General features: G+C 40.7%; 1 protein-coding gene across 7 annotated transcripts in view; it reads left to right on the top strand.

The window, feature by feature from the left end:
* PAK1 (p21 (RAC1) activated kinase 1) overlaps positions 1–25360 on the top strand; it is a 152139-nt gene that overhangs the window by 59593 nt on the left and 67186 nt on the right. For 2 of the 7 annotated variants that reach the window (XM_068556014.1, XM_068556020.1), the window contains exon 2: positions 21877–22087. In XM_068556014.1, the coding sequence (XP_068412115.1) occupies positions 21898–22087 (190 nt within the window). In that variant the 5' untranslated portion in view covers positions 21877–21897. Of the gene's footprint in view, positions 1–9353; positions 9505–17727; positions 17901–21876; positions 22088–25360 lie in introns of those variants that run through there. The other 5 variants (XM_068556021.1, XM_068556015.1, XM_068556019.1 and 2 more) reach the window with 5 other exon arrangements.

Below are 25360 nucleotides of genomic sequence, written 5' to 3' on the forward strand. Positions count from 1 at the left end.
TCCAAAATTACCACCTCCAGGTCCTCCTCCATACCCATTATAGCCATCCCCAAATCCACGACCACTTCCATATCCATCAGATCCTCCTCTGAAGTTACTTCCTTGACCTCATTTAACTTTAATCACCTCCTTACAGGCTCTGTCTCCAATACAGTCACAGGTGGGGTTAGGGCTTCAACATATGAATTTTGGAGGTAAGGGGGGCACAATTCAGTCATAATAATATATTAACAAACACTTTTAGTAAATTGGGATAAGTGGGCAGATTGCTCTGAGGACCATAAGTAGGAGTGGCTAAGTCTGTTTGAGGGAGTTTGGAAAAACCTTGGTAGAGGTGGTGACATTTGAACTGAATCCAAAAGAATAAGCAGAGGGGAAAATTATGGAAGAGTAGTTTGTTACTGCATCCTACGTGCTGAGAGGTTGATTGGGGGTGTTAATACTTTAAAGATTATCCATTTCATTATTGTATACTTCTGATTATTATAATGTTCTTATATTGATATAAAATAGAATTCCCCGTTACTCTCTCTGTCTCTATTTGATGGAGAAGACAAGGTGATTTGTATGGCATATGACAAGATAATCACTCTTGGGCAATCTCTTCTTTAGGCCAATTCTAAGATTATATCCACATTTCTGGCCTTCATTGGTCTTTCTAGTTTCTTCCTGACTGGTCTTTCCAGCTCCATTTATTCATTCACTTATTCCTTCATTCAGCCATTATTTACCAATCCCCTACTGTGTGCAAGGAATAGTTCTTAGGTCAGGGGATAAAGGAAAAGTTTTTGCTTGTGGGGCATATGTTCTATTGGTGGGAGTCAACCAAAAAGCAAACAAATATGTCAGTTGATGGTAAGTGCTGTGGATACAAATAAAGCAGAGTAGGAGGGAATAAAGAGTGCTGAGACGGAGTGAAGACAGGTTCCTGTCGTTTTATGAAGAGTGGTCAGGGAAGACCTCTGATGAAGTGATATTTGAGTAGAGACCTGAAGGAAGTGAGGAAAGGAGTCATATGGATATCTGGGGGAAAATGTGTTTTTAGGCAGAGTGACCATAGGTACCAAAGCCCAGAGGTGGGACTGTACATAGCCTGTTGGTGGAAGCCATTGTGCCTGGAGCAGCGTGAGTGAAGGAGAGAGAAGTAGGAGACCAGGTCAGAGATGTAGCAGGGTAAGATGGGGGGTGGAGGAGGAGGATAGAGGTAAGATCATGTATGGCCTTGTAGGTCTTCATAAGAACTTTAGCTTTTACATTGAGGGATTTGGGAAGCCACTGGAAGATTTTGAGCAGAAGAGAGTGATGTGATCTGAGACTTACATTATAAAAGGATCATTCTGGGAGGCAGGAGTGGATCTGTTAAGAGTCTATTGCAATACTCTAAGTCAGAGTTTCTCCACTATTAACACTTTGGGCCAGATAATTCTTTGTTGGGAGGGGCTGTCCTGTGCATCATAGTATTATTAGTTGCATTCCTGACCTCTACGCATTAGATGCCAGTAGTACCTCCACAGTTGTTTCAACAAAAATTTCTCTAGACATTGCCAAATTTCTCCTTTGGAGAAAAATCTCTCCCCCCTAGCCTCCAAATATTGAGAACCACTATTCTAGGTAAAAGTTGCTGATGGTTTGGGCCAAGGCAGTAGCAGTAAAGGTGATGAGAAGTGATTGGATCGTAGATATATATTGAAGGTAGAGTTGTTAGGATTTGCTGGTGACTTTGAGGTAAAGGTGATAGAAAAAATGGAGTCAAAGATGAATCAGATTGGGATTTCCCTGGTGGCGCAGTGGTTAAGAATCTGCCTACCAATGCAGGGGGCACGGGTTCTAGCCCTGGTCTAGGAAGATCCCACATGCTGCGGAGCAACTAAGCCCGCGAGCCACAACTACTGAGCCCACGTGCCACAACTACTGAAGCCCACGCACCTAGAGCCTGAGCTCCACAACAAGAGAAACCACTGCAATGAGAAGCCCACGCACTGCAACAAAGAGTAGCCCCTGCTTGCTGCAACTAGAGAAAGCCCGTGCGTAGCAACGAGGACCCAACATGGCCAAAAATAAATAAATAAATTTATATATATTAAAAAAAGATGGGGCTTCCCTGGTGGCGCAGTGGTTGGGAGTCTGCCTGCCAATGCAGGGGACACGGGTTCGAGCCCTGGTCTGGGAAGATCCCACATGCCGCGGAGCAACTAGGCCCGTGAGCCACAACTACTGAGCCTGCGCGTCTGGAGCCTGTGCTCCGCAACGAGAGAGGCCGCGACAGTGAGAGGCCCGCGCACCGCGATGAAGAGTGGCCCCCACTTGCCGCAACTAGAGAAAGCCCTCGCGCATAAACGAAGACCCAACACAGCCAAAAATAAATATAAAAAAAAAAAAATAAAAAAAAAAAAAGATGAATCAGATTTTTGGCTTGGGTAATTGGAAGAGTAGAATTGCATTGACAGGGGGCAGGTGAAGAAGGAACAGATTTTTGGAGCTGTTAAGTCTGACTGTCAGTGACACAGGTTTGTCTTCTGTTGTCTTTAAAAATGCTCTGTTTCTTGAAAGTAAGAAGTAGGTCTCCTCATATTTTCATCCTTTGTGACTGCACTGTATCTGGCATGTAGAACAAATTCAGTAAATGGTGAATGAATGATGAGATTATTTACTATTTCCTTGAATGTCTAGATTATTTATTATTTCCTAAACAGAGCTCATGCTTTTTCCTCCTTTGGGCCTTTGCTTTTGTGGTTCCCTCAAGGGGATTCTCAACCCTCACCCCCATTCTCAGTACCTCTATTTATGAAAATTCTACTCCTTTTTAATACCCAACCCAAATACTGTCTCCTTCACAAAACTTCCCCCAGCTCTACAGATGTAGTTGGTGTCTCTCTTCTCTGTACTTTTTGCCTTGTTCGAACTTCGTGTACATTTTGATTTAGTTAGTTGCTTTGTATCTGACTGGCACTGAATAGATTTTTGCCTTTTTTCCCCCTTTTCCATCCTTCCATTGCTTATTTCTTTTCTTGAAGTATTTTGGTAAGCCATTATTGTTATTTATTTATTTTATTCTCCACCTCATTCCATAGTCCTTAATAGACAACTGGCTCTGCCATGTAATTACAAGAAAGAATGCTATATTAGATGACTATTTTAATAGAACCAAAATCATCATTGTTGACTGACTTCCTCCTACATTTTTTTTAGACTTTATTTTTAAAAATTATTATTTTTTATTTTGGCTGTGTTGGGTCTTCGTTGCTGCGTGCAGGCTTTCTCTAGTTGCGGTGAGCAGGGGCTAACTCTTTGTTGGGGTGTGTGGGCTTCTCATTGCAGTGGCTTCTCTTGTTGCGGAGCACGAGTTCTAGGCATGCGGGCTTCAGTAGTTGTGGTGCACGGACTCAGTAGTTGTGGCTTGCAGGCTCTAGAGCTCACGCTCAGTAGCTGTGGTGCACGGGCTTAGTTGCTCTGCGGCATGTGGGATCTTCCCAGACCAGGGCTCGAAACTGTGTCCCTTGCATTGGTAGACAGATTCGTAACCACTGCACCACCAGGGAAGTCCCCACTTCTTCCTACATTTAACTGGTAATATCAGAAGTTGTAATTCTCAATCAGTAAATGTATTGGTCTTAAATTATTTGTGGTTACACAAGAATCAAATAAAAACAATCATTTTCAAATCCTATAGCCACTATCAGTTGAAACCTGTAATGTCTAAACAAAATTTGCTAATTATTACTGATCATTAGCCTTTATATAGTGTTAACAGTGGTTGCAAACTCATATGCTTGTAGAAGTCAGCTGAATGACCTGAAAGGGCCTGATTAGGCTAAGATGACTACATAGACAAAACATCACTGGTCAAGATCCATGGGTTGAATGAATAGTTTGTGAATTATTTACTTTGGAAAACCATAGGACTATATAAATGCAAGGAGTAATTGCACTTAAAACAAGTTAACTGCTAACTTGTTGTGTAAACTTGGGCCAGTTATTTGATATATGTAGGATTTTATTTCTTTCTTTGACTATGTAGTTTAGTCTTTTAAAGTCCCTTCTACCTCATTTGATTCTGCGTTTTCATTTCTTTAGCTAATAGTTTCTTCCTTGATTATAATTTACTAGCCCTCAGTAATAAATAAAATGCTGGCTTCTTATTAATATACCTCAATTTCATGAGTCTTGTATTTCATCAGAGGAAGCCATGGTTAGCAAAGCTTCCTATAGCAGTACCCACCATTGAAAGAGACAGCATGTGAGCTGACTGGTCTGCATTCTATAACCAAACCAGCATCTGGTTTTTGAGAACTGAAAACTAGAATAGAAGATGCCTGAATTTGATCTTCCTTGCTGAAGACATTAGTGGTCCTGCCTTATACTATATGATACATGTTTTGTAGTGTCTTCCATCTTATCCTGTTTATTTTGTTTATTCAGTTTTCTAGTGCAGTACCTTTTACAGTTTTATGTATGCCACTCTCCCTTATTAGTGGTGATTCCTGGAGTCATAGGCCATTTCTAGGTCATCTTTAATCCCTGTAACCAAGTACAGGCAAGGGCACATGGTAGATGTTTGATAAATGTTTGAAGAGATAGAATACTTACTAGATTTGCAGGTGATGAAAACTGGAAGGAAAAACTACTATGCTAGATGGCACAGAGAGAGAGAGAGACAGAGAGAATGAGCGAGCGAGAGAGCGAGTGAGCTTGAAAAGGTGGGTTGAAGCCAAAAAAGACGAAATTTAAAGTGGATGGCAGTGAAGTTCAATAGTTTAAGTCTCAAAGAAATGGCAAAATATGGGGAGCCTAAAGGAGACCTAGCCTGATGCTATTCTTATGAAAATTGTGGTTTTGGCTGCCTAAGGCCAGTGTCAGCCAAAGGCACTGCAGTGACTAAAAAGCTAGTGCAGCTTCAGACTGAATTATTGGAAGTACAAAGTATAGTTAATGGAGGTGATAGTCCAACTACGTTCTATAGGGGATAGACTGCCCTTAGACTATCACCTTTCCCATAGGGTACCAGGCAGTAAGAGGGTCATTGCAAACAGTACTGTGTTTAGTGGAAGGTGCCCTAGTTGCACCAGGGTCATTGCAAACAGGACTGTGTTTAGTAAAATGTGCCCAGATCACTCAAAGTAGAGTTTGAACTGTTCCCAGTCTGCAATGAGGTAAGCATAGAAATTGAGAGAGTTTAGAAACTTTTACAATAATTTGACAGAGTAATTTTAGGTCTAATAAATCTAATGAAAAAGAAAATAAAGTTTATCTTATATGTCTTTTTTTGTTTGTTTGATACTTGCCCTTTATTTTTTATTTTATTTTAATAGACTTTATTTTTCGAGCAGTTTTAGGCTTATAGAAAAATTGACCAGGAAGTACAAAGACCTCCCGTGTACTCCATCTCTCCCACTCCTCCCAGCACTTCCTCTATTAACATCTTGTATCAGTGGGTACAATTGATGAATCAGTATTGATACATTATTATTAACTAAACCTCTGTGTGTTGTATATTTCTATGGGTTTTAACAAATGCATCATATCAGGTATCCACCATTATAGTATCATACAGAATAGTTTTACCACCTTAAAAATGCCCTGTGGGGACTTCCCTGGCAGTCCAGTGGTTACGACTCCGAGCTTCCACTGCAGGGGACATGGGTTCCATCCCTGGTTGGGGAAATAAGATCCCGCATGCTGCACTGCACAGTCAAAAAAAAAAAAAAAAAAAAAGCCCTATGTTTCACCTGTTCATCCCTGCCCCCACTTTCTTAGCCCCTGGCAACCACTGATCTTTTTGCTGCTTCTATAGTTTTTCCTTTTCCTGACTATTATATAATTGGAGTCAGCCTTTTCAGACTAGCTTTTTTCACTTAGCAGTGTACATTTGGGGTTTTTCTAGGTGTTCATGGCTTGATAGTTCATTTATTTTATTGCTGAATAATACGCATTGTATGGATGCTTGTCTATCCATTCATCTATTGAAGAATATCTTGGTTACTTCTGAATTTTGGCAGTTATGAGTATGGCTGCAATAAATATTTGTGGACAGGTTTTTCAACTCATTTGGATAAATACCTAGGAGTGCAATTGCTAGATTGTATGGTAAGCCTGTATTTAGCTTTATAAGAAACTGCCAAACTGTCTCTCAAAGTGGCTGTACGATTTTGCATTCCCTCAGTAGTGAATGAGAATTCTTGTTGCTGCACATCCTCACCAACATTTGGTGTTATCACTCTTTTGGGTTTTAGCCCTTCTAATAGGTAAGTAGTGGTATTTTGTTGTGTTTTAATTTGCAAGTCCCTAATGACATATGATGTTGATTATCTTTTCATGTGCTTATTTGTCATCTCTATATCTTCTCTGGTGTGGTGTCTGTCCAGATTTTTTTGTCCATTTTTTGATTGGGTTGTTTGTTTTCTTATTGTTGAGTTTTAAGAGTTCTTTGTATATTTGGAATATAAGTCCTTTATCAGATGTGTGTTTTGGTAATATTTTCCCAAGTCTATGACTTGTCTTTTCATTCTCTTAATACTGTCTTTGGCAGAACAGAAGTTTTAAGTTTTAAGTAAGTCCAAGTTATCAACCTTTTCTTTTATGGATTGTGGTTTTGTTGTATCTAAAAAGCCATCACCCAATCTAAGGTCATCTAGGTTTTCTCTTTTGTTATCTTCTAGTCATTTTATAGTTTTGCATTTTACATTAAGGTCTGTGGATACATTTTGAGCTAATTTTTGTGAAAAGTGTGAAGTCCGTGTCTAAATGTTTTTGCAGGTGGATGTCAAGTTGTTCTCGCACCATTCATTGAAAAGACTGTTCTTTCTCCATTGAATTTCCTTTGCTCATTTGTCAAGTATCAGTTGACTGTATTTGTGTATGTCTATTTAGGGTCTCTATTCTGTTCCAATGATATATTTGTCTGTCCTTTCGCCAATAACACACCACCTTTATCACTGTAGCTTTATAGTAAGTCTTGAAATCAGGTAGTGTTAGTCCTCTGATAGATATCTATATGTAGCTATAGTTATATTGATCAGATACGTTGCCTAGGCTACATCCCAGACCAGTTGAGTCAGAATCTCTGCTAGGACTTCAGTATATATTTTTAAAGCTTCCCTGGTAATATTGATACACTGGGCGAGTTAAAAACCACCATACTCAAACCATAAACTTCTTGAAGGTGTGGTCCTGTTCGATGGTGTGTATGTCTCTCGTGGCTTGTACAAGATGCTTAAATAGTTATTGAATGAACAAATGATTAAAAGAACTGAGTGTATTTATTCTGGAGAAGAGAAAATGTACATGGCCTTGATAGATCACCATATACACATATCTGAAAGTCTTTAATATGATTTGGCGTTGAAGGATGTTTTCTGAGTGCTCTAGTAGCCAGAATTGGAAGTTCACAGAGAGGCACCTGGCTGAATATTAGGAAGCACTGTCTCATAGTGCTCGTTGCAGATGAGCTTTCTGTTCCTGCATATTCCAGCAGAGCCTATCTGTAAGAGCAAATGCTGCATGGGATGGGAAGTTGGGTAAGGTCAGATGTTATGATTATTGATGATTACTTTGAAAAACTATGTCCAAGACTGCGGACTCTTTTTGGTTCTCCTCTCATTCGTAAGTTGAAGGACAAGGGTGTGGGCCCAAAAGAACATCCTAAAACTACTTTGAAGCTGAGTTCTCGTAGTGCAGCAGATCCCTCCAGTTTGTATTACTGGCCGATTCTCTGTGTGGGCAAGGGGATCTTCAAGAAATTTCTTGTCTCCTCTACCAAATTTGAGACTTTGATAGTTGGACTAGCACAAGTACTCAGGGTCTGGGAAAGGTGAAAAAAACAGAAGAGCTCTTTCTGTCCTACTGGAGTTCTTCCTCTACATCCTTCTGCAATTAGATTACTTTGGGCATATCAAATGGAGGTGTAGACATCTGTCAGGGAAAATTTCTCTCTAGCACACTTAAATTATTGATCAGACATAATGCTGGTTACCTGCTCTTTGCCAGGCTGTAGGGAGAGGGATATGGTATTCAATACAAAGATGACTGACGGGGCAGAGAGAAATAAAGCATAGGCTTAGGAGTCAGAGCAAAGTTGGAATGACTCAGCCATTTACCAGTTGTGTGGTCTTGGGGAAGTCACTGCCCTCTCTCACTCATCACATCCTGTCTTTTACCGAGTTCGGCTGCTGCTTCTTCCAAGCTGTATGTTTAGAATATTCTTGTTTCTTCTCATCTCTTCTTCCAGTATGTTATTCTAAATCATTACTGTCTTCTTTTGCCTGGAGTTCTGAAAGAATCTACTGACTTGTCTTCTTATTTCCATAACTCTCCCCTCTGTTCTCCATTCAGCAGTCAGTGATTTTTTAAAAATATAGATTAGACCTTGTCATTCTGCTTAAAACCTTCCAAAGCTTTCCCATTGCTGAAACCTAGAACAAAACCCAGACTCCTAGTTATGACCCACAAGAGACCCTGCGTAATCTGACTCCTGACATCTCTCTCAAGAGCAAGACATAGAGGGGTAGTTGACGAGGTAATTTTACGTCCTACAGAGCATTTGGAAATGTGTGAAGGTGTTTTTTTATTGTTTCAATTATCGGGGGCCACTACTAGCATTTAGGGGGTCTGGGCCAGTGTTGGTAAATATTATGTATTGTTCTGCTCAGGGCCCTTTACAATGCCTGATTCACAATATGTGTTTAAGAAATACTTATTGTACAAAACCATATTCTTCCTGGAACTCAGTTTTGACACGTGTGAATTGGTAGTGTGTCTACTTCATAAGGTTGTGGTGAGATAGACATATGATTTTGTAAAGTACTTGGTACACAGGTACCTGCTGTGTAGCTGGTAGCTACAAATGGTAGCTGCTGTTGAGCCTTCTTTGCTTAGAAGCAGCTATAAGCATCCACCCAGTGTTTTCCCTAGGGCATTAGAATTAGAACGTGACACCTTTGTTGGAGGCGGTGGGTGGGTGCATTTCATTCCTTGAAGCCTAATCTGATAGAATGCTAGGTTTGATTTTGAGTTGTCCTGGAGTCCAGACCCAGCTGGAGAAACTAAGGCACAGGGGAGCTCTGGTTCTCTTCCTTGACTCTGGGGCCCACCCAGGAAGCTCTGACAGTCCCTGGAAAGCCTGGATTCACTGAGAAATTACCCCCTGCTGAAGACTAGGTTGGGGAGAATAGCTGAGAGGGTGGCGAGGTAGTGGTCTCCCCGCCTTCCCTCAGAGCCTCTTTACAGAAAGGAGAAGCGCGGTTTTCTCCCGCCTCCTTCCCTCCCTTATTTCCCCGCCCCTTCTGCTTCGCCAACCCTGGAGCAGAGCTTTTGCTGCGCCCTGCGAGGGCGGGAGCGTGCTGCGCCCCGGAGCCAGAGCTGGGGCGGCCGAGCTGCTGGGAGCCCGGCCCCAGCCAAGTAGAGCCACCTGGGAGCCCAGGGTGCTGCCCGGCCGGCCAGGCGTGAGGGAGGTGCAGCTCTGCTACAAAAACCGTAGGCAGAGATGCCGGGGCCATCTCCCGCCACCAGGTAATGCGTGCCCACCCTGGGGCGCGCTCAGCTGCGCGGTGCTGGGGCGGGGGGCGGGGGGACGTCTCTGCTGGCTTCCGGGGAGTGGTGACGCGGGTCCGGTAGATTTAGGGTCTCTTCCTTTAAGAGACCCTAAGTGAGAGAAGGGGTTTAGGGTGGAACCCCCAGATGAGCCCACCCAGGCCTAGGCCAGCACTGGAATCAGAGCTCTGGCTAGGCAAGGGTGTGAAGGGGAAGCTGGTTTTTGGGGAACTTGCTCTGCCTCAGGAGCCTTGCCCCTTTGCAAGCACCCTTCTGCTTGGCGGCTAGGGTGATGCTTTCCTCAGCCTTGGATTAGCAGCTGGCCTGCTGGGACCATGGGGGCTTTTCTCTTGGGTGCTGGGGAGGGGCATTGTATTATAAGTGACTTGTTAAGAGGTGGAGTAAACTGAGAGATAGGAGACCTGGGGTGGGGTGGGGGGGCTGGTCCTGTTCAGGCAGCCTCTGTGGGGCCTCAGTTTCCTTATCTGTGCAATGAAGGGCTTGACATTTTGTTTGTGACTCTGGCATTTTCAGGCTGTCAAACTGCCTTTTGGACAGGTGAGTTGGTAAAAGCCCTAGAATGGACTGCAGAAATGTCCCCCTCAACACTGTAGGAGATAGGCAAACTTGGGAAACCGACCTTGGAGGCAAACTTGGGAAACAGACCTTGGTACCCTGTCTTCCAGCCAGTCTTTTGAATGGCATCTTACTGGGCTGCTCAGGACCCAGTGACTACACGGACGAGACAGAGGTTGAGAATGCTGATTATTTTAGTGTTGAGTGTAGGTATATTGGGTGTAGGGAGATGGGGTTGGGAAGAAGCAGATCAAGGTATATTAATGGTTTTTCTCCAAACTGGCCAATTGTTCGATACTTGGGCATAAAGCTGCTTTAAACTCGGCTGTCTGCTCTGGAGCTTCCTCCTTACTCTGTCAAGCTAATGACAGACCTTGAGGCTGTGTAATGTCTTAATCACTATAATTCTTTCCTTTTTGATCATGTGAAACCAAGAAACACATGTCAGGCCTGATACTAACCTACCTTGATTATTTTGGACTGCCTTCCTCCCCCCAGTTTTTCTGTGACTCTACCTCCTTATCATCTTCTCCCCACTTTTCTTTCTACTTCCTACTCCTGAGCATTTTTCTTGTCCTGCCCCCTACCCACCTTTTCTCCCATCCCCACTTTCTCCCTTCTTACTGCTCCCCTTTCTAATCCCTTTCCTCTCATGCTTCGCCTTTCTAATCCTTTCCCCTCCATAGCAAATTTTTCCTGATCACTATCTTATGTACCATCCCCATCCCTGTCCCTTCATATTCACACGAACTACTCTTTAATTTTTATTATGGACTTGACATTGTATATTTATTTGCTTATTTCTTTGCTCCTCTTACTAATCCATAAAGTCCATGAACACAGGGACTTTGTCCTGTTCAGCTAGATTAGTATTGGTACACTGTAGATGCTAAATAAGTGTTTGTGGAATGACTGAATGTGTGTGTGTGTGTGTGTGTGTGAGAGAGAGAGAGAGAGAGAGAGAGAGAGAGATTGATTGATTGATTGATTGATTAATGTAGCTGCTGAAGGAGGAGATCATTCCAGGTGAGAGGAGGGAGTACAAGCAAAGGAGTAGAGAGAGAAGAGAGAATGAGAGGATGGCTTTTGATGGGAGAAGGGTCACCTCCTTCATTGTAACTGGGTGGTACAGTGCAGGGAAGCATACAGATTTAGGAGTGGGAAGATAGAATTCTTCTGCAAAGATTTCTGTTTTCTCATTGAAAGTTGGCTCATTGGCTAAGGGAAGGGGTGAATGAGAAGCCCAGTTGATGCTCATTTGAGGCAAGGTAATCATAAATAGGGAGAGCCTCATAATTTTCAAGCTAAAGTGGTCAACCAGGTAATGTTCTGTAGGATACTCAGCTCTTTCAGTATAGAGACAGTTTGGAGAGAGTTGAGCTCAACCATCCCAAAGCTGGGATTTTGCCAATTGAATTTTGGAAAGGGAGAGAAGGCAAGGGGGTTGATTGTTCTTGTTTTTGTTTTTTATCAGGTTTACCTTGCCTCAAATGAGCATCAACTGGGCCTCTCATTCACCCCCTCCCTTAGCCAATGAGCCAATAGTTTAACTATTGTTCATACTGTTATGAGCATGGGTATACAGATAGCTCTTACAGACCCTGCTTTCAATATTTTGGGGTATATACCCCAGAAGTAGAACTGCTGGATCATATGGTAATTCTGTAATATTTTTAATTTTTTGAGGAACTGTTCGCTCTACTGTTTTCCATAGTGGCTGTACCATCTTATATTTCTACCAGTAATTCATAAGGGTTCCAGTTTCTCCACATCCTCACCAACACTTGTTGTTTTCTGGTTTTTTTTGGTAGTAACCATCCTAAGGGTATAAGGTGGTGTCTCGTAGTTTTGGCTTGCATTTCCCTAAATATTAGTGATGTTGAGCATCTTTTTGTGTGCTTATTGGCCATTCATGTATCTTCTTTGGAGAAATGTCTATCCAAATCCTTAGCCCATATTTGAATTGGGTTGTTTGGTTTTTTTGTTGTTGAATTTTAGTGGGTTGATGGTTTTTGATGTTTAAGTGATTTTGTTGGACTATGTTTAGGGAAAAAAGGAAGTGATGGTAGTGGGGACTAAACGATAGTGGATTGGAGCTCAAAATAAAGTCTGGGAATTGTAGTGGAAGTTCTTGAACAAGTGAGCTACATGGATAGGAGGTTGTGTTTGGAGTATATATGATTCTCTCTAGATATTGGAGTCAATGAACATTTTGAGGATAAGGTCCAGGGTGTGATCATGGGAGTATTGGTTAACTTGGACTATAGGTCAGCAAATGAAATAGCCAGAGTGTTGGGAGGGCATCATTGTGGCTGTTGAATCACCTAGAATGATAACTGGAAGGGTACAGAAGAACACTGATCTAGGGACCTTTGAGTGGAGTGTCCAGGAAGTAGGTATTAGGCAGCAAGGGAGTGTGATAGCAGCCAGTGGAGGCTACTCAAAGGAATAGAGGTTTTACAAGAGGAAGAAAAAGGAGTGGTTTGGAAATGGCACTGAAAATTAAGGACCACACTGATAGGTTGGGTGTAAGAGAGAAAACAGCCTTCAGTTGAGAGGGCTGCTAGAGAAGTCTCTTTCTCAGGAGATAACCAAATTTCTTTTAAGGCAAAGAGGCAAGGGGAATGAGCCGATGACAAATGGGAAGTTCCAGAGGAAATAGTGGGAGGGATCCAGAGTCAGGAAAGGGTTGAGGAATTTGGTCAGATTAGAGGACATACAGAAAAGGTTGGGTATGAGAGTTTGGGTGGTCAAGGCTGTCTGAAGTAAATGGACACTGGAAGCTTGATTAAATTAGTCGTGATTCTCTTTTAAAGGAGAGAGGGCAGTCTATTTTCATTCTGTTGTTCCTAATACTTCCAAGAGAATATGTTCCTTTGAGGCAGCATGTGGCAGTGTGGGAAATCATAGGATATGGTCAGGCAGATTGACTGGAAGATCATCCATCTAGGAGACAGCAGAATAGATTCCAGTGTTTCTTGGGAGGTTAAACTAGATCACCTTATTGGTTCCTTCAGCTCTTAGATTGTATGAGCCTCAGGTTTTAGTGATTATTTTCTCAGTTCAGGCCATCCGTGGGGAGGGCTGGAGGTTTGAAGCTTAAATTTGAATTTTTCCCTTAACTATTGGGAATAGCTCAATGGGGAATACAGGTCAGGAATTTCCCAAGATGGTAGGAGGAGGATTATAAGACATTTGGTGCTGGTTTCTGTGAGTCACTCTAGTGACTATCTGCAGGGGTGATAGGGGTGAGGAAGATGTGTAGTATTATTGGTAGGGGGAGGAGAGGGTGAAGGTATAGGGTCAGCATAAGTTAATTTAAGTCTCTGACTCCAAATCTCTCTGCCTTTTCCATTTCACTTTGCTGCCTCTCATACTTCTCCAGTTGTAGTGATCTTAGCTAAGTTGCATACCCCTATGGGTTTCATGTTAGAACTATGAAAGATTTGGAACTAGCTGATTTTCAAGATCCTTCCAACTCCTGTGTTTTTCTTCTCTAAACCAGGCTGCCTTTTAGTCAGTGAACCGTTACTAATTACCTAGTTGTGCCAGGTCTGTGCTGGGTGGGACTCAGGGACATAGACATTAATCAGACTTAGTTTTGTCCTTTGACTTGTTCATGGTCTGGTGAGGTTGATATCATGAAATATGGAACCTGTTGCATAGAATTATGTATAAAATGCTATTAAATTTGGGGCAAGGTAGAAATAGGAGGGCTGTGTGAAGGTTTTGTAGAGGAAGTGAATCAAGCCGGATCTTGAAGAATGAGTAGGAGTTTTCTTGGCAGACAAGTTGGGACATTTTAGGCAGAGAGAACAGTGTGGGCAAAGGCAGTAGCCTGAAAGCAGATTGGGTTGGAATGACAAGTTTAGAGATAGAAGAGATGAAACTGGATAGATGAGTGGGGGATGAGAACAGGTGTTTTTTGAACATCTATTTTGTGTCAGGCAGCATGCTAGGGGCTTTTATATATGCTTTTCAATTCTCATGATAGCTCTGTAAAATAGACAATCCTATTTGTATTTTAAAAAAGAGGAAACTGAGGGTCAAAAATTAAAGTAGCTTTCCTAACAGCTCAGAAAGAGCTTCCAGTTTTCCTCCCTGCTACCTCAGCAGTTGCTTTCTTGTTGCTAAACCAGTGCGAGTGGCTGGAGGCTGCATAGCGGGAATGTCTTTGACTTGTCAGAAGGACATCCCTCAGCAAATTCAAGACTGTAGCATTCCAGGCTTCTGCCAAAGAAAACCTCCTGGCACAATTTAATTAAAGATCAGATTCTCATAACCAGGTGTCAGGGGCATGCAGTACTCCCCAGTCTTGGGTGGAGTGTTGATCATGCCAGTCTTAGCCGCTCTGAGTTGTTGGAACTGAGAAATGTGATTAATACATGAGATAGGTTTTATTTCTTTTTTCCTTCCCCATTTTCATTTAAATAATGGCCTGAGGTAATATTAAAGGTCATCTAGTCCAATTCCTTTGCCTCTAGAGTGAACAGTGAGGTATGGTGTAGTGGAAAGAGAGGTGATTCTGCAGTCACACAGACTTCATTTCAGGTTCCTGCCTCTGCTCTCCACTAGCTGTGTGACCCTGGGTGGCTGGCAGCATCTCTGAGATTTTGCTTCTTCTGATTTGTTCACACTTTTATCCCCAGCACCTAACACAGTCTGGCAAACAGTAGGTGATGAATAAATATTTACATGAATGAATGAGAAAAATAATGCCAACCAAATAGATTTCCAAGTTTTCTTGTAAACTCCATTAATGTTAGTGGTTATTAAAATATCAGCCTCAGGTGATGGCTGAAACCCTATTTGTAAAGACGGTTAGTCCGGGAGGTTCAATGGGGTTACTTTTAAAAGAATTTTAGCAACTTTGTTAGGCAATTTAGAGAACTCTCCTAAACTCCAAGTCCCATTGTGTGAGCTCAGGGCACCACAGAGTCGTCAGTGCAGATGGATAGCAGCTGGTCCCCTCCTCCAGGCAACACTTCTTTTCTCATTGTCATCCCTCAGCCTTTTTTAATCAACAGCGTCATCTTTTATTTTTAACGTGGGACATTCATTGTACAGATCTAGAACTGCTTAGAAAGGACCATTTTTCTGACTAGCGCTGTATGTGTTGCAGAAAATGAAAGGTCCTCTGTGATTGCTGTGTCCTACTTTTTCACCTTCATGTTGCGTTCTACCACACTGTACTCTCCACACATGTTATTCCTATGGTCTGGGATATATTTGCCATCATCGTTCTCTGTCAAAATCATTCATTTTATTGTCTGTTTTCCTTGGCCAAGGTAATATACCAATGCCTGGGCCTATCCCAGACCAATTAAAATCAGAGTTAAAGCAGTGGTATTTCCCCCCCCACCCCCGTCGCCCCTGCTTTTTAATTAGGAAAATCTGAAACATACAGCAAAGTTGAAAGAATTTTATAGTGAATACCTGTGTAATCACCATGTAGATTCTTCTACCATTAACATTTTCATGTTAACTTGCTTTATCACATCCATTATATATTATATATTGACATGTATATTATATCACATCCCTATGTTCATCCATTAATGTATCTTACTTTTTAAAAATGCATTTCAAAGTAAATTGCAGATATTAGTATACTTCCTCTCTTAAGTACTTCATCTGGTGTTTTAAAAAGCTTCTAGGGAATTCTAATAGTCCAGAGTCAAAGACCACTAGTCTGACCTATTTATTCTTTAAGCCCCTACTCTTTTTTTTTTTTTTGGCTGCACTGCGCAGCTTGTGGGATCTTAGTTTCCCGCCAGGGATGGAACCCATGCCCCCTGCAGTGGAAGTGTGGAGTCCTAACCACTGGATCACCAGGGAATTCTCCTAAGCCCCTACTCTTAGCACCACTTCTGTGAAGCCTCACTGATGACCTCAGTTTAATATAGTCTTTCCTTTCTGTTTCTTCTGACATTTTACTGCTTGTACTGTTCTACAGCACTGTTCACAATTGGCCTGACATTGTGGTTTTCTAGGTCCTGTCTATCTTGCTTACTAGACCATGAGAACCTCTAGAGTTGGGAACATATTCATTTATTTATCTCTATATCCCTGGTTTCTGGCATAGCACCTTACAAGTAAGTACTCATTAAAAATTACTTATTTGAACTGTACTTGAATGAAGGACCTGCAACGTCAGTAAAAGGTGTACATAACTTTCACATGGCTGATTTGAGGACCAAGAAATTATTTATCTTCTCTGTTTCTTAGCTCGTGGCAGACATTTAGTAAATATCAATCTTAAGTCCAGCCCAAACATGTTTATATATTTCTATATTTGCCATTGGCTAGATTTGATGGATCTAAATGTAAATCAGAAGTAGCATAGTTTAGGTCAGAATAGGTACAGCCGGGTGAGGATTACCTCAAGTATAGTTGGAAAATCCTTTGGTAGAGAGTCGGAAGACTTGAGTTCCAATCCCCACCTTTAAATTTCTGTGTGATCTTTGGCAATTTCTTTCTGCTTTTTGGACCTCCGTATTCCTGTTACGTGAGGGGGTCAGATTAGATGACCCCTGAGGTTGCTTCTGGCTTTGATGTTATGTGTATCTTAAAATCTTTGATTATCTTGGCTGTGATTTATACTCGTGGCTGTGGAATCCAGATGTGGTAAAGCAGAAAGAAGTAGTTGTTGGTGAACATACTCCCCTGAATCCCTGACCGGTTTTGTTCAGTATGTAAAGTACCTTGTACATAGTGGCTACTTGAAAAGTGTTTTCTTTCCCTTTTTTCTCCTCTAGCACTGTATCTTTATGCTTTTTATAGAAAAAGAAACATAAATCACTTCCCCTCCTTGGTTGCCTCTTGACCAGTGTCTGTCTAGAGACTGACTGCTCAGGAGGAAACAACAGTTTGCAGCTCATAGGTGAAGAGAGTTCTATTAGGACTATAGCTAGTAAATAACAGAGCCAGGACTTAAACTTGTCTGATTTTAACTCCATTCATCTTTTTACTATATCGCCCTGCCAATGGCCCTTTTGAAACCTCACAGTGATCCTACATTTATTATAGAGTCATTCAGTTGATTAATAATTAGTACTTCAGTATAATTAGTTGCTTATAAATTATTAGGCTCCCTGAGCCTCTGGGGCATTGGTAACACATGGTCAATCTGTCTTTCTCTCTGTATGTTATATCAGTTTGTCATCTAGGATAGATAAAGGGATGCCATCTGAACTATCATTCTAAATGTTGGCCTCGGGCTTAGCTTTATTCTGCAGCTTGTCAGAAGGCGTTGGTTTCTCATCCTTCCAAATCTTTGACCTGCAGAGATTGCTAGAAGATTTACTATATATTTGGTCATGTTATTCAAGAGCTGAGTGTATTTCTTGCAAATCAAAACTACAATGAGGTAACATCACACCGGTCAGAATGGCCATCATCAAAAAATCTACAAACAATAAATGCCGGAGAGGGTGTGGAGAAAAGGGAACCTTCCTACACTGTTGGTGGGAATGTAAATTGGTACAGCCACTATGGAGAACAGTATGGAGGTTCCTTAAAAAAACTAAAAATAGAACTACCATATGACCCAGGAATCCTACTCCTGGGCATCCGGAGAACACTGTAATTCAAAAAAAGATACATGCAGCCCAATGTTCGTTGCAGCACTATTTACAATAACCTGGACATGGACTCAACCTAAATGTCCATCAACAGAGGAATGGATAAAGAAGATGTGGTACATACATACAATGGAATATTACTCAGCCATAAAAAGGAACAAAATAATGCCATCTGCAGCAACATGGATGGACCTAGAGATTGTCATACTGAGTGAAGTAAGTCAGACACAGAAAGACAAATATTATATCGCTTATATGTGGAATCTAAAAAAAAAGGGTACAAATGAACCTTATTTACAAAACAGAAGTAGAGTCACAGATGTAGACAACAAACTTATGGTTACCAGGGGATAAGGGTGGGGACAGATAAACTGGGAGATTGGGACTGACACATACACACTACCATATGTAAAATAGATAACTAATAAGAACCTGCTGTATAGCACGGGGAACTCTACTCAATACTCTGTAATGGCCTATGTGGGAAAAGAATCTAAAAAAAAAGAGTGGATATATGTATATGTATAACTGATTCACTTTGCTATATACCTGAAACTAACACAACATTGTAAATCAACTATACTCCAGTAAAAATTAAAAAAAAAAAAAAAGAATTTCTTCTTTTTCCTATCAGGATTGAAATTTTGGACTTGTTTTCCTATAAACAAAGTTTAGAATAGTGTAGGTTTTAAAATGTGCTAATTATTGTTCTAGGTATAGATGGACAAAATGACCTCTGAGTGGATCTATAAAGTGTAAAGAGAGTAAAGACTTGTGGAGAAGCCATAGGAAAGGACTGGATGGAGGGCTGCAGAGAAACTGGAAAGTAGTGTAGAAATATTAAGTCCAAGTAAGTTCAAAGGAAAGGTTCAAGAAGGCACAAACTTGTGTTCTGTGAGTATAGTTGAAAATACTGGCAATGTTTAGCATTGAGAAAATAGATTTTGGGCGGTGGGGGGAGTCTTGAGAGATGATTTCAGGTACATAAAGTTCTGTCTGGGAAGAGGCAATAGACTTTCGCTGAGTAGCCCTCATATAATCCTCATATAGGATTTAGAAATAATAGAGGGAAGTAGTGTTTGTTTGTTCATTTGTTGTTCTTTTATTTATTCATTTGCTTGTTCATTTGTTCAACAAATCTTTACTGATTACCTGTTCCGTGCCAGGCCTGGTGTTGGGGATTGCGATGACTGAACTTTGTTGTTGAGCAGTTCATAGTCTTAAGTCTGGCAGGGAAGGGAAGTGCAGGGAGAGGCAAATGTGTAAACAAATAATTGCAATTCATTGGGAGAAGATAAAACAATATAAGTGAGAACTCTCTAAATGAGGTCACCAAAGATAGAATAGGCTGACTTGTGAGACTGTGGATTTCCTATCACTGGAGGTTTTCAAGTACAGGCTAGATGACCTGGGCTGGAATGTGGTACAGAGTATTCAAACATTGTATTCCAACAACAGATTTTAGGTTTTAATAATTTAGAATTTTTTTTGAAAGTGGCAATCTACTACCTAGAGTTCTTCAAACACAGTGGAAGAACTGAGAAATGAAGAAAAGCCTTATCAGAAAGGTTGATGAAGCCTTTCTTGGTGCAATCCTGGGCTGTCATCCTGAAAAGGAGTAATATTCAATGAAGCTTTTGGCTGAAGGACCTAAGAGGCAAGGAAGGGCCTGCTTAGGGTATCAGGTGGCTGCAGGGGGTATAATTTTGGAACTGGCCGTCTGGAGTGGGAAGGTACTCTTGAGAGCTGGGCCAGTAGAAATTCTCTTTGGGGGAGCTGAGGGACTTGAGTTGGGGCTGGGAGGGAAAGCAAAGACAAATCTGCAGAATGAAACTGGAAGAAATGGGTAAAAAACACACCACCCAGAGAGTTACTCTAGATTAACAAGATTATCCTTGCTTACTAGATTTCTTTTGTTCAAAAAGAGAAGTAAGGAGCAGTTGGTTTGTCAGAGGTAGGTCAGGATGAATTATATAAACAGATGAAGTTTAAATTTGATCTTAAAAGATGAGTAAGATTTTCATCAGTCAGAGGAGGGAGAAATTACTGACAAGAAGCATTGGGGGTGGGGGGGGGTAGGGCAAGAGGAGGGTAAGAGACTACTTGGCAAATTCAGGAGAACAGAGATTTCTGAAGTGTGGTTTGAATGCAAGCTGTGTCCAGGTACAGTGGCTTAGTTTGTGAGGCAGTTCAATATCAGATTGCAAAGGACCTTAAAATTTCGTCTGTACTGAATTCCTTAAAGGCAAGGTATATAACTCTGTCAAACTTTTGATTAATAGAAATATTTATTGAATCCACTGTTGAGTTAGATACTATACTAGGCTCTTTTGGATTATAAAGGTGACAAAATCGTGCCTGATCTTTGGGTTACATTCTTCCTGGTGAAGATAATTATAACATAGTAAAAATAAATGTGATAACCTGGAAATATACCCATTGCCTTTGGAGTGTGGAGGAGGAGACCTTAACTTCTTAAAGGTGAGAACATTTCAAAAGGGCTTCATAGAAGAAATAGCAGTTGAAGGATGAGTGAATTTGAGGATAGGGAAATTGGCATTCTAAGCAGAGGGAACAGCATGTGTAAAGGAATGAAAGTGTGAAAACTACAGTATACTTGAAGAAGTTGGAGAAGTTGGGTGTGGCTAGAGTATAAGGGGAATTAGAGGGAGTGGTAGTGGTGGGAAATGAAGCTGATGGTGGAATGGGTTAAACAATGGGAGGGCCTTCAAAAGCAAGCTAAGGAACTTTAGCTTTTATTCTGGGATGTCACTGAAGGGTTTTAAGTAGAGGTATGAGTGTTTTAAGATCACTGATGGCATGTGGAGAAAGGATTGAGGGAAAAAATGGATGCAAGGGATCATTTAGCTCTGCATTTATTAGAAAATGTTAAGACTCCTATAGATTATGTCCATAGCATTTAAGTAACTTCTAAAGCAGTGGTATTCAATTCTGGCAGGCACTGGGATCACTAAGTTTTAAAATTATAAATTTTGGGCTTAACCCAGCCATACTAAATCAGAATTTATGAGGATCATACAAGTACATCTATATTTCTGAAAAGTTTTGGTGATTATTACACTGTTGTTTTTTTTTAATGATTAGAAACTTCAGTCTAAAAAGCACTGTTGTGTTTGACTCTAAGGAGCTTACATTCTAAATAGTCATGGTTAAAGATATAGCTTCCAGGGTAGCATGAAGAATAATGAGAAACTTTATTAACTCTGGATATATTCCTATTTATCTATTGTCAAGCACACTTATTTAAGGTAATGACATTTATCTTCACTAAAACTACTGGTTCCATGTGATAGGGATTTTTTTTCCTTTTCTTTTAGATTTTATTCCTTCTGTTTCCCAGAAACACTGGAAATTGCCTGTAAATTCAGCACCATATAGGACAAGATGGTTAATGCATTGATCATCATATATTTAGAACAAGGTCAAATTTTAGAGGAAGGAGATACTGGAGAGATGATAAAGGCCAGGGGTCAGCAGACTTTACTTGTAAAGGACCAGATAGTAAATATTGTAGGTTTGTGAACAACCTAAATATTTTAGGCCTGTTGCAACTACTTAGCATTGCCATTGGAACGTGAAAGAAGCCATAGACAATATGTAAGTGAATGGATGTGGCTGTGTTCCAGTAAAACTGTTTACAAAACCAGCAGCTTTACTGACCATTGGTATAGTGATACAATTCCTACCAGAGAAGGAATGATTTTCCTAAGGTAACAAAATTAGAGCTTGGCAGAGAACTCACTGTGTGGAATGCTGTTGGCAGTTTTATTTAATCTTCATGTGAACGACTAAATGGAACCCAAGTGGTTAAGGAATTTCTCTAAAGCTTATTAAGTAGCACAGGGATTCATACTCAGTTTAGCTGGGCCAAATTTCTGCCTTTTAAATCACATCATGGTGGTTTTTTGTGCTCTCCAATGCCTTAGGTAGGAGAATGAAGAGAAAAGCAAGAACCTTGTGAATTTTCAGCAGTGCTTGGCACAGAGTAGGTATTACATCTTTGAGTATGGTGGACTGAATAAGATAGCAGTAGTCATAGTATGCAGTGGAAGGGCTTGAGGTGGGTCCTGGAGGAAGGGTTGTAAAATTTGGATTCCTTTAAAATTTTCAACACATATTTCCTTTTGCTCAAAAAATAATAAAAGAGTTATGTTCTTCTTTCTGATTCCAGTAGCTGCTGCTGGTGGTGACAATGTCGAATAACGGCCTAGACATTCAAGACAAACCCCCAGCCCCTCCGATGAGAAATACCAGCACTATGATTGGAGCTGGCAGCAAAGATGCTGGAACCCTAAACCACGGTTCCAAACCTCTGCCTCCAAACCCAGAGGAGAAGAAAAAGAAGGACCGATTTTACCGAGCCATCTTACCTGGTGATAAAAGTACAGTATTTCATTTCTTTCTCATCATTTGTATACTTAAAAAAAATTTTTTTTGTAACCTGAATAAAATATTTGTCCCTTCCTGGATTTAATTTTCCTTTAATCCCTTTTTCTCTCATTAAATATTTTCCTTATTCCTTATCTTCTTTTCCTGAAATGACTGTGAAGTCAAATGGAAAATAGACCCATTATTACACTCTATTAACTATATCTGACCAAAATTCTAGGAAAATAATTAGGCTCTTGCCAGATTTTGGGCAATCTGAAGCCATATATTTACTTACTTTTTAAGTTCTTAAACTGTTTATGACCTCACAAAATATAAGAAATATTGAAATGTCTTCATTTGGATATGGTTTTTCCCCCAAACTAGTTTCATTTGGAATGTCTTCTTTCCAGATTCTTTTTTTGTTTTTTGAAAAATTTTATTTATTTATTTTTGGCTGCATTGGGTCTTCGTTGCTGCGCACGGGCTTTCTCTAGTTGTGTTGAGCGGGGGCTACTCTTTGTTGCGCTTCGCAGGCCTCTCATTGCAGTGGCTTCTCTTGTGGCAGAGCCCTGGCTGTAGGTGCGCAGGCTTCAGTAGCGGTGGCACGCGGGCTCAGTAGTTGTTGCTTTCGGGCTTAGTTGCCCCGCGGCCTGTGGGATCTTCCCGGACCAGGCATCGAACCTGTGTTCCCTGCATTGGCAGGCGGATTCTTAACCACTGCACCAGCAGGGAAGTCCCTTGTGTCCAGATTCTCTTTTTTTTTAATTAATTAATTAATTAATTTATTTATTTTTGGCTATATTGGGTCTTCGCTGCTGAACCCAGGCTTTCTTTAGTTGTGTTGAGCAGGGCCTACTCTTCATTGTGGTGCACAGCCTTCTCATTGCAGTGGCTTCTCTTGTTGTGGAGCACGGGCTCTAGGTGCACGGGCTTCAGTAGTTGTGGCACGCAGGCTTTAGTAGTTGTAGTTTGTGATCTCTAGAGCGCAGGCTCAGTAGCTGTGGCACACGGGTTTAGTTGCTCTGCAGCATGTGGGATCTTCCCAGACCAGGGCTTGAACCTGTGTCCCCTGCATTGGCAGGCGGATTCTTAACCACTGTGCCACCAGGGAAGTCCCAGTACCCTTTCTCTTACTCTTTCATTGAAGCTGGGAGGCATAGCTAGTAGGCTACACGGTAAAGTCAGAATTGGGATTCTGAAACAGTAGGCCAAATATGCCAAGTACAGTGGTGAATTGCAGAAAATATGTTGCAGAAAAATATACCTGCATAACTACAGATCAGGGGAGATGGTAGATAATAGTATCATTAACCAAATAGGAAGCACAGGAAGAGGAACAAGTGAGGAAGGTTGATGGTTGGAGAGCAGGAAAGATGATGACTTAAACACATTGTGTTTGAAGTGAAAAGATAATATTAGACACTTTGCATTTGAGATGTCTTGGCATAGAGATGTCTAATAGGCAGTGATCTTACATATAGGAAATGATTGTTGGAAAACTGAAATGAGAACTATTGAGGACTTTTATTGAGTACATTGGGCGTGCATCTTTGTGTTTGCCCTTTCCTCTACCCCACCTTCATTGTGAGCTCTTTTGGGGTCTAGATAGAAGAGGCACACATAAGTTGCTTAACTTTTGTTTTCTGGCTAATTCATTTATGTAGTAGCTGCCAACTTCCTAGGTGAGGGGCTATGATCTAGGTGATGTTACTCTGCCATAGAATCTTCTCCCACATATATAGCCACTTTGTTTATCCCTCAGTTTAGATGTGTGCTTATTTTTAATATTGTGCTTTATCAACCATAATTCTTGATCTCTATAAATAAGTAGGCTTTCAGCCCAAGTTTCTACATGCAGTAAAGAGGACTTTTAAAAATAAAAAATAAAAAGTTGGAATTGTTCTTACTGAGAAACCAGGAAGATGATGAGATTCCTGACCAATAGGCATCATCAAAATTAAAACTTTTGTGCTTCAGAAAGAAAGAGAAAAGATAACCCACAGAATGGGAGAAAATTTTCCCAAATCATATATCTGATAAGGACCTTATATCAAAAATATAAAGAGTTACTATATTACCAAAAATGAAAACATATGTCCACACAAAAACTTGTACATGAATGTTTATAGCAGCATTATTGATAATAGCTAAAAAGTGGGAACAACTCAAATGTTCATCAACTGATGAATGGATAAATAAAATGTGGTATATCCATACAAAGAAATATTAGCTGGTAACAAAAAGAAATGAAGTCCAGATCCATACTACAAAAGGGGGAACCTTGAAAACATTATTATTAGTGAAAGAAGCCAGTCACAAAGGACCACATACTGTATGATTCTGCTTATATGAATTATCCAGGCAAATTCATATTATCCAGGCAAATTCATAGACAAAAAGTGAAGAGTGGTTGCCTAGGGTTGTAGGGGGATGTGAATGGGATTAGGGGACAATGGCTAAGAGGTATGGGGTTTCTTTTTGGGGTAATGAAAATGTTCTAAAGTTGATTGTGGAGATGATTCCCCAGCTCCGTGAATGTATTGAGTCACTGAATTTTGGACTCTATGGGTGAATTGTATAGTATGTGAATTATATCTCAATAAAACTCTGTTAAAAAAAAAAACAGCTGATGGAAGTGTTTAGACATCATTGGGAACCGAAGGGATGACCTTATGTATTGAATGGGGAGATGGGAATTGGGATATCGGTGTTGTAGTCTTGGTTCTCTCATAAATTGGCTGCCTGGTTTGGGTCAGTTACTTGTCTTTGGACTTCAGTGCCTTCATCTAAAATATCAGAGTCACACAGATATAGGGAACAAACTAGTGGTTACCAGTGTGGAGAGGGAAGGGGAAGAGATAATATAGGGGTATGGGAAAAAGAGGGTTATTATGGGGTTATATGAAATCATGTGAGAATGGATACATGTATATGTATGGCTGAGTTGCTTTGCTGTGCACCTGAAACTATCACAACCCTGTTAATTGGCTATACTCCAATATAAAATAAAGTCAAAAAAAAAAAGAAATCGTGTGTGAAACCTTTGAAAATTGTAAAGCACTCTAGAATTTGAAGAATCTTTCATTCAATAAAAAACAATTTAAAAAAATTAGTCAAACCAGTAGACATATACAGTCTCCTATAGTTTTGAAATGCTATAATTACATAAATGAGATATAAATATGAGGTTGGATCAGGTTGTATATGTATGTGAAACAAAACTAGGCCATTGTGAAGTACTTTGTTCAGCAATAAAGCTGTAGATGAAGAGGTTCTTCTGGAAA

This window comes from Eschrichtius robustus, chromosome 11 (assembly GCF_028021215.1).
Source record: "Eschrichtius robustus isolate mEscRob2 chromosome 11, mEscRob2.pri, whole genome shotgun sequence".
Taxonomy (NCBI): Eukaryota; Metazoa; Chordata; class Mammalia; order Artiodactyla; family Eschrichtiidae; genus Eschrichtius; species Eschrichtius robustus.